We start from the raw sequence: 9,338 nt of genomic DNA, 5'->3' as shown, positions 1-9,338 counted from the left end.
GTTTTGAGGATTTTAAGCAATAGATGCATTATCTGTTTGAATATCCAAAAAACGCGGATAACTCGAATTACTGATATTTTAAAGTAATTGTTAAGACATTCGTACACGCTGTCGTTTTCACTCATTTTTCAAAATATAGGGTGACCTTTGAGTAGTAAGCTTTTTAACCGTCAAACGTTTCTTAAAAAAAATGTAAACTACCCTCGATGTGATGTCTATCAAATTTGCTATTTGTCTTAAAGTCAATCCTACATCATCAAGCATTTTTTGTTGAAATTTGGCAAACAGTACATAAGTGTTATAATTTATTGTTGGCAAGGACGGTACCCATTTTTGATGCCCGTTAAATAATTTTTTTTATCATTGAAATCAACCTGCTCATTTGTCTATAAAACAGGTATTAGTTGCAGTAAATGTCACTTATTTCAGTAAATATTTCTTTGGAATTTTTAACAAGTTTTACAGCAGCTTTGTTTAAGCTTTTATTTTCACTCTAGTTTACCGATTCTTTACCATTCATTTATAATGCAGTGTCTCGAATAGCCCTTGTTTCCCAGCTTCTCACAATGAAACTACGTGATGAAAAGTGGTCACATGAATTGTTATAAATTCATTAAAGATTCAATTATGACAGAAAGCCAATTTTAATGTCATATGATATCTGTATAGCATGACATACAGTTCAGGACATTATTTATTGAACAGCCCTCGTATTGTTACATATGTATGATGAGCAAGAATGCCTCTGCAAAATTATAATTTTCATGGATTCCTATCTTAGAAGACAAGAAGCCATGGAATTTTCAATTTTGGTGGGACTCTTTTGATTATATAATGAAAATGTATCAACTCATTGAAATGAAAATTTCTTTGAATGAGTGTCTCTTTCAAAATTTTGAATTTCATGACCCTTGGATCAGGAGTTCTCGTTTTAGGACAGGGATCTTTTCATTGGAAGGGGTTCAATGTTTGAAGGGGCTTTGTGCGACTTATATAATAGTTTAAAATAAGGGTATACACGTACAAAAACTTTGAGAAAATACCACTTTTGTGATTTTTTTTGTGTGTTTCGAAGAAGTTAAAGGTAGGTGAATATTGATCATGAGATCAGTTGGAAAAATATAACATCGTAAAAAAGTTTTCAACATAAAGAAAATACAAATATTAAGAACAATTTTAACATTTTTAAAATAATGAAATATACTTTCAAAACAACTTGAATAGAATTGCACTATATATATTAGAAATTAAAAAAAAAAACAAGCAAATTCAAAGAATTGTGGTCCCCCGCTTTCGGTGTCTTTGCGGGTGAGATGTTATTTTTTATGACATATTGTGTCTAATATTAACACCCTGTCGTATGTCATTCATTTAGAAATTATCATTGAAGTTGATTTTTTTGAAGGATGAAAACCCTAATCCTGACCGTTAAAAATTTATGGCCAATGTTAACGTTTTTTAAAAGGAGGTCCACTCCAAGGTCAAGATCAAAGGGTCAAAGTTGTTGATGAAAGGTTTTCTCACAAGGATTACATATGTGAAGTAATCCTAGTTACCGTTCAAAAGTTATGGTCAAGGTAGTACTTAAATCTTTAAGGTCAAGGTCAAAAGTCAAAGTTGTTGATATCCAATTAAAGGTCCTGCCACAAAGAATATATATGTGAAATATGAAAGTCCTAGTATCTATCGTTCAAAAGTTGAGACCAAAGTTAAAGTTTTTTAAAAGTAGTTAAAACTCCAATGTCAAGGTCAAAGGGTAAAAGTTGTTGGTATCCAATGAAAGGTCTTCTCACAAGGATTACATATTTGAAGTACGAAAGCCCTAGCTCTCACCGTTCAAAAGTTATGGTCAAGGTTAAAGTTTATTCATAAGTACGTAAATCTCAAAGGTCAAGGTCAAAAGGTAAAGGTTGTTGGTATCCAATGAAAGGTCTTGCCACAAAAAATACATATGTGAAATATAAAAGTCCTAGTATCTACTGTTTAAAAGTTCTGACCAAGGTTAAAGTTTTTTAAAAGTACATGTAGTTAAAACTCCAAGGTCAAGGTCAAAGGGTAAATGTTGTTGGTATCCAATGGAAGGTCTTATTACATATGTGATAGTTTAATTCAAAAGTTATGGTCAAGGTTAAAGTTTTTTCATAAGTACTTAAATCTTTAAGGTCAAGTTCAAAAGGTCAAAGTTGTTGATATCCAATTAAAGTTCCTGCCACAAAGAATATATATGTGAAATATGAAAGTCCTAGTATCTATCGTTCAAAAGTTGAGACCAAAGTTAAAGTTTTTTAAAAGTAGTTAAAACTCCAATGTCAAGGTCAAAGGGTAGAAGTTGTGGTATTTCTTTTACATATGTGTGTCTCACTGTTCAAAAGTTATGGTCAAGGTTAAAGTTTTTTCATAAGTTAAATCTCAAAGGTCAAGGTCAAAAGGTAAAGGTTGTTGGTATTGATCTTGCCACAAAAAATACATATGTGAAATATAAAAGTCCTAGTATCTACTGTTTAAAAGTTCTGACCAACATTAAAGTTTTTTAAAAAATATAAAACTCCAAGGTCAAGGTCAAAAAAAGTTGTTGGTATCCAATGGAAGGTCTTCTCACAAGAATTACATATGTGAAGAAAAGCCTACCTCACCAAAAAGTTATGGTCAAGATAAGTACTTAAATCTTTAAGGTCAAGTTCAAAAGGTTTTGATATCCAATTAAAGTTCCTGCCACAAAGAATATATGTGAAATATGAAAGTCCTAGTATCTATCGTTCAAAAGTTGAGACCAAAGTTAAAGTTTTTTAAAAGTAGTTAAAACTCCAATGTCAAGGTCAAAGGGTAAAAGTTGTTGGTATCCATAGGATTACATATTTGAAGTACGAAAGCCTTCACCATTCAAAAGTTATGGTCAAGGTTAAAGTTTTTTCATATATATATATATTAAAGTTCCTGCCACAAATATAAAAATATGAAAGTAAACATCGTTCAAAAGTTGAGACCAAAGTTAAAGTTTTTAAAAAGTAGTTAAAACTCCAATGTCAAGGTCAAAGGGTAGAAGTTGTTGGTATCCGATGGAAGGTCTCTCAAAAGGATTACATATGTGAAGTACGAGAGCCCTAGCTCTCACTGTTCAAAAGTTATGGTCAAGGTTAAAGTTTTTTCATAAGTACATAAATCTCAAAGGTCAAGGTCAAAAGGTAAAGGTTGTTGGTATCCAATGAAAGGTCTTGCCACAAAAAATACATATGTGAAATATAAAAGTCCTAGTATTTACTTTTTAAAAGTTGCGACCAAGGTTAAAGTTTTTGAAAAGTAGTTAAAACTCCAAGGTCAAGGTCAAAGGGTAAAAGTTGTTGGTACCAATGGTCTACAAGGATTACATATGTGAAGTACGAAAGCCTTAACCATTCAAAAGTTATGGGCAAGGTTAAAGTTTTTGTGAATATAGCTGACAGACTGACGGACAGACGGACAGACGAATGAGATTTAATGTCCCCTCGCTTTCGCGAAAGCGGGGGACAAAAATAAACAGTCCCAGGTTGCCAAAGTAGTACCATGGTTAGAACCGCAACTTGGGTTAATTAGCGGGGTGTGGAAAAACGGTCCTACGGATAAATCTGAGATCGCAGTATAGATGAAAGAAAGATCCCAAAAGGGGAATTGCCGAGAACAGGTCTAGGATAAATATTCTCGGAGGGACGTAAAACAAACAATCAACAGACAAAGAATGTTTGAACAGTGTGACAGGATTGCACCTTACTTTGTTCTGTTGTATTCACAACAAATACAACGACAAAAATTAATCCAAATCTGTTATTAAAAGATATTTATGAATTACAAGCGTTTTGCATGTAGTAAGATGAACAGCTCTTCCCCATAAATTCTTGGATGTGTCTTGCTGTATTTGACAACAAATAAACGGATTTATACTTCGCAGAATGTGTTTACCCTGAAATCAATTTCTTTTTCCGACAGGTATCTTTGATCGATCCTCTGTAACTGTAGCAGCCTGGGCAATAATTGTGACAGCGCACGTTAATTACCAATAACAGCGGGCAGGGTTCTGTGGTTGTATGGGGTACATGACTGGGTACAATACATCGGAGATCCCACCAGAATGATAAACACAAATGTAGAATGTTCAATCAAACAGGACAGGTTAGGATGAATCAGCTCTAAACCACTCTATTTAAGATGATCAACGTCTAATGTTCAAAATGGAAGCACGGATTCATTCATGGATACTTTTGATGTTTATGTACATAATAACTAATAACAAAGGTGAGTAGTTTCTTGTACACGTTATTTTGGTTTTACAGTTGAACTTAGATATCTCGAACACTAATATCTCGAATACCATAGATCTGTCGAAGTGATGTGGAAATCTCAATTCCTTATTCTTTTAGTATTTAACCCTGGATATCTCAAATCGTCGGATATCTCGAAACTTATTTGGCCCCATTTACTTGGAGATAATGAGGTTATATTATATGTTGAATATTTTATAAATATTCCAGTAGTGGAAGGGTGAACGCCCATGCCGGATTTTTTTTAATAATAGTATTGAATTATTTACATAAGTGTGCTTTTTTTTAAAGAAACCATTTCTATTTGTTGGCAAGTCTTTTTATTGTCTTTTTAAAATGAAAAAAAATGTTTTTAAGACGTTGGAAGTATTGTTTGGCGTACAATAAAAAAAAAAAAGAACGACAAGAACGTTTCATATTATAACAAACTCTTATTATTTCTCTAAAGCGATACGGGATAATGAGTCTATATACAAACTGTATGCGGACATAGAAGCGAGAAACAGAGTGGGAGAGCATACCCCCCCCCCCCCCCCCAAGTGCTTCCCTGTTCCTACGGCCATGATATAAATGAATAAATATAAAGTAAATCAACCAAACTCTATAATGCATTCAAGGGGTGGGTGCGATGGGGTGGGGTGGGGGTAATGGGGGTGGGGTGGAGTGGGGGTGGGGGTTAAGAGCAGTAGCCAAGGACAGGTCAATTTTTGCCAGTTAAGGACAGATGATACAAATTAAACTTTTGTCAAAATTCCTTGAGATAACAACATCAGTTTTCTTTATATGAGTAAAATTAGTAAAATGAATAAGTTTCACAGCACCGATTTTGATTTATTTCAGTCAAATTTTCACAATAATAGAATTTTCAGTGATAAAAAAATTATAGATTAATAAGGATGGTTGTAGAAAGGTTGGATTTTGAACAACAGAAAGCTTACAAATTCTTAATATTTAAGAAATAATTTATTAGCACATCAATTACAACCAAAATAGGTCAAAAAATATATACCAATCCAGACATCCATATTTTTGTTTGTATCATCTGTCTTTAAGGTTGATATATACAGAATACATATAAAACTATAATCCCTGGAATATTATACATTTATTGCATGATAGTGAGGGAAATATGAAGACTTATTCAGCCAAGAAAAATCATATTCCCCAAGGGCTTCGCCCGAGGGGAATATGATATTTCTTGGCTGAATAAGTCTTCATGTTTCCCGAACATTCATGCAATGAATTGTTTATTATACCGAAACAAGCAAAACCTTTGAAATAAACATAAACTTTCAAATTCGGCACCGCTCTCAAATTCGCTTTCATTTTTTATGACGTAAACCAGGTTATTGTGACGTCTACTATACTCTCGAGAGTTTTCTTTAAACGAACGATAATTTTTGCGGGAAAATGCACTAAGTATCCGAAGAGGTGGAATATGATGAAAAGCATGCCGACGGCCGGGAAATATGAAGTTTTACGGCCCGATCACGTGATAACTTAGAACCAATCAGATAACGTGTTGTTTAGAATATTTATAATGAGGTATAATAATAGTATTTGTATTCATTTCAATATTTTGGAGGAGGAACAATTAGTAATTTCCACACCCCATCCTGAATCAAATGGTTTTATCATCGGATTTTAGCTCTATATAGGCAGACCCCCTAGAACTTAAAAAATGTTAAATTAAACAACACTCTCGTTATTTGTTTGTTAACTCCTAGGTTATGACTGTTTCTATTGATTAATATGAAAAAGACACTAACTTGTTGAGAGTAATGAGATTCTATTTTCGTGATTTGTCAATGAAATTCAATTTTGAAAAAAAATCCGATCGTATCTCAACAGTCGAGTATTCAGTACTCTAGACAGCACTTCCGGTGCTTCGATTATTCCTCATGGGATGTTTTCAGGCGATTTCTGGTTTTTCACCAGTGCCTTTAATTATAATAATGATAAGGTTGCTTTGCTTTCGACCAATAAACGATTTCTAAACTCCTATGTTAAAAAACTTGTCTCTAGTTCGTTAGCATAGAAATGACTCGACTCCCTGTTGAAATTATTCTCTCGACAACATGATGACAGAGAAACAAAAGAAATTTTAACTGCCAAATGCAAAAAGATGTTTGAATCAGTTAATGCTTTAAAAGAAGGGAAATATCATAATACGCGTTTTAGATATATTCCGCTAGAAAGTATTGATTTACATAGTTGGTATCTCTATAATTATCCCAGACTGCCTCTCTATTAGAACATTTACAGAAGAATCTGAATTACTGACAATTGTTCTCTCTTCAAAGACTGCATTGAAGTTCTACCCCATGTATTTAGTATTTACAGTTGTCTTTAAATAAAATCAGTTTAAAGCTAATTCAGATTCCACATAAAAATCAGACCATTGCCCGAGATAGACTACTAAAAAATAAATTGATGTTACAGAGTTTTCATTCATAAACATGCTGAATTTATTTAGCAATTCTGTTGAAACTTACTGGATCGTATTTTGACTGACATATTTCATACTAATATACATTTGTAGTTATCCTTATGTCTTTATACTTTTGACAACGGATTAATCCGTCTACCTGTCCATGGTGAGTAATGGCCGACCGACAGCCCTGGATGCTTATTCTTCCTGGTCCACCTCTGAAATTTTCAGGGGTTCGTGTCTTCAATCTGATTAAAATACAGATCTCTACATAGCGCATAGCCAATAGATGCGCTATGTAGAGATCTGCATGTATTTTAGTCAGATATTGTCGTGTCTTTATGTTGTCTTCAACGATTGATCAATTACTTGTTGACAATGTCTTGGAAAAGTAAAAATAATTTCTCATATTGGCATTATATATACATGTATATACATATTTTTTTTCCAGAATCAGAAAATGCCACAATAATCAACGAAGACATCGGGAACTTATCCTGTCACAAATGCGAGGAGACATTCCAACAGTGGGATCCCTACACGATTTGTCAAATACAACCAAACAACACCCCCAAAATACCCTGTCTTAAATCAGAACCCTACTGCATGGTAAGAAACCCCCTATACGATTTGTCAGATTCAGCCAAACAACACCCGAAAAATACCCTGTCTTAAATCAGAACCCTACTGCATGCTAAGAAAACCCCCTACACCATTTGTCAGATACAGCCACACAACACCCGAAAAATACCCGAAAAATACCCTGTCTTAAATCAGAACCCTACTGCATGCTAAGAAAACCCCCTACACCATTTGTCAGATACAGCCACACAACACCCGAAAAATACCCTGTCTTAAATCAGAACTGCATGGTAAGAAACCACACCATTCAAGTTGATGGAACAAAAATATCAGCAGTCTCGTTTGAAGTCATTATTTCGTAAGTTCTATGGTTGAAACAATGACCTTGTCAGCAAATACAATTTATCATTGAGTCAAATGATGAATGACGTTTTTCATACTACTTGCAATTGTTAGGTCATTATTTACATAATGAATTGACGACGGATTTTCCGTTATCATGACAATTTATTGGCCCAGTGGTATATGTATTTTTTCTGCAACAGGTGCAACATGAATTCTCATATACAAACAAACAATGAAAGCAGTTTATTTTAATTATACACTGAATAGTCTACAGATTTTCCATTTTCCTATCATGACAAGGAGCACATGGCGGTTGTGACAAGGCAGCGAGATGCCCGCTCCTCCATGGCACCTGATCCTACCTCTGATGTTTTAGAGGTCCGCGTTTGCAATATTGAATGGACTTACTATATATTGAGCTTAAATTCTGTTCAGTGTCAAAATGTATCATCCATACATTTAGTTGATTTGTAGTTATTACGCCAAATGTCATTTTATCCATGAAATTTCATGATATATTTCTGTTGTAACATTCAAAATCTTTTTTTCAGGAAGTTTCTTCACATTAAGAGGGATAGGGGGTTGTGGCCATTTTTATACTATATTGATTTCCTTTGGAAGAAAAGCTCGATATGAAGATATACAAAAATGATCAAATTTTAAAATTAAATTGTATAAAATTAATCTTCAATAATAACTTTTTTTTTTAATATATGATATCTTAAGCTGTCATTATCATTTGGCAAAGAAAAATTTATATAGACAGTTGATGACGATATCGTTTGAAAAGTTTTAGCTCTTTTTCTGTTTTTAGGTGGAGCGGGTTTCTGTCATGGGTCTAACGACCAGTATCAAACGAGAATGTGCGGCCGAATGTTACTACGGCTGTAGATCAAAGAACTTTGGGGTTACCACGGTTTCCTGTACTTCCTGTTGCCAAACACCCGGATGTAATACTGGCAATTCAGCGGAACATATAAATAAATCAAAGTTTGGTCTAAAGACATTGTTCTCTATTATATTTTTATTACAATATATTCTAAAATAATTGCATCATCTTATTTTATGTGTCTAGTGCTACTTGTGTACGCTTGTTGAATAAATACGGCTCGTTAAACAATGAAACGTTTTAGATTGTTTAAAGTGAGTGCTTTGCTCCACATTTGTATTGTTTAAAAGACTTAAATTGCTATTAAGAATTGAATCTAACTAGTTTAAAGATTTTGATTATTGCTTTAGATAAAAAATATATTTATTAAGAAATGAAGTGGAAAAAATACATTGGAGGTAAATATTATTTTCTAAAAGATTTTGATCAGTTAATTTTTAAAACGATTTGAAATGGAAATCATTTACAGAAGTTGTATGCCCTATAAGCAAACAAATGAAAATGATTATGAGTATGCGTATATCTGTACATGATATTTTAAACATACTACAGAGGTAAAGCCACTTTGACTTTATTCCATGTAATCAGAAACTCCTTTAGGAGAATCCTTGTTACTTGAAAGAAAAAATAATTAAAGTAGAAAAAATGTGAAAAAGTTGTCACATTTATCATCCAAAAATTCACAGAGAAGATGCTCATCAATACAACTGGAATTTATAAGGATGACGTTAGAGAAAATTTTCCTTGTAATCTGTATTCATAAAAGTGATGCATCCATTTTTTTTAATTTAGAAAACTT

General features: G+C 33.2%; 1 protein-coding gene across 1 annotated transcript; it reads left to right on the top strand.

Moving 5' to 3' along the window:
* Positions 1–3,885: 3,885 nt before the first annotated feature.
* On the top strand, positions 3,886–8,775 carry LOC134269737 (uncharacterized). The gene is made up of 3 exons (XM_062751940.1): positions 3,886–4,266; positions 7,175–7,332; positions 8,465–8,775. The coding sequence occupies exons 1-3, from the start codon at positions 4,194–4,196 to the stop codon at positions 8,696–8,698; spliced, it is 465 nt and encodes a 154-aa protein (XP_062607924.1). The 5' UTR covers positions 3,886–4,193; the 3' UTR covers positions 8,699–8,775.
* The last annotated feature ends 563 nt before the right edge of the window (positions 8,776–9,338 follow it).

The sequence above is a fragment of the Saccostrea cucullata genome, unplaced genomic scaffold, assembly GCF_032062105.1.
Source record: "Saccostrea cucullata isolate Sc308-1 unplaced genomic scaffold, CSIRO_AGI_Scuc_v1 ctg382, whole genome shotgun sequence".
NCBI lineage: Eukaryota > Metazoa > Mollusca > Bivalvia > Ostreida > Ostreidae > Saccostrea > Saccostrea cuccullata.
This window is presented reverse-complemented; position numbering and strand designations above follow the sequence as displayed.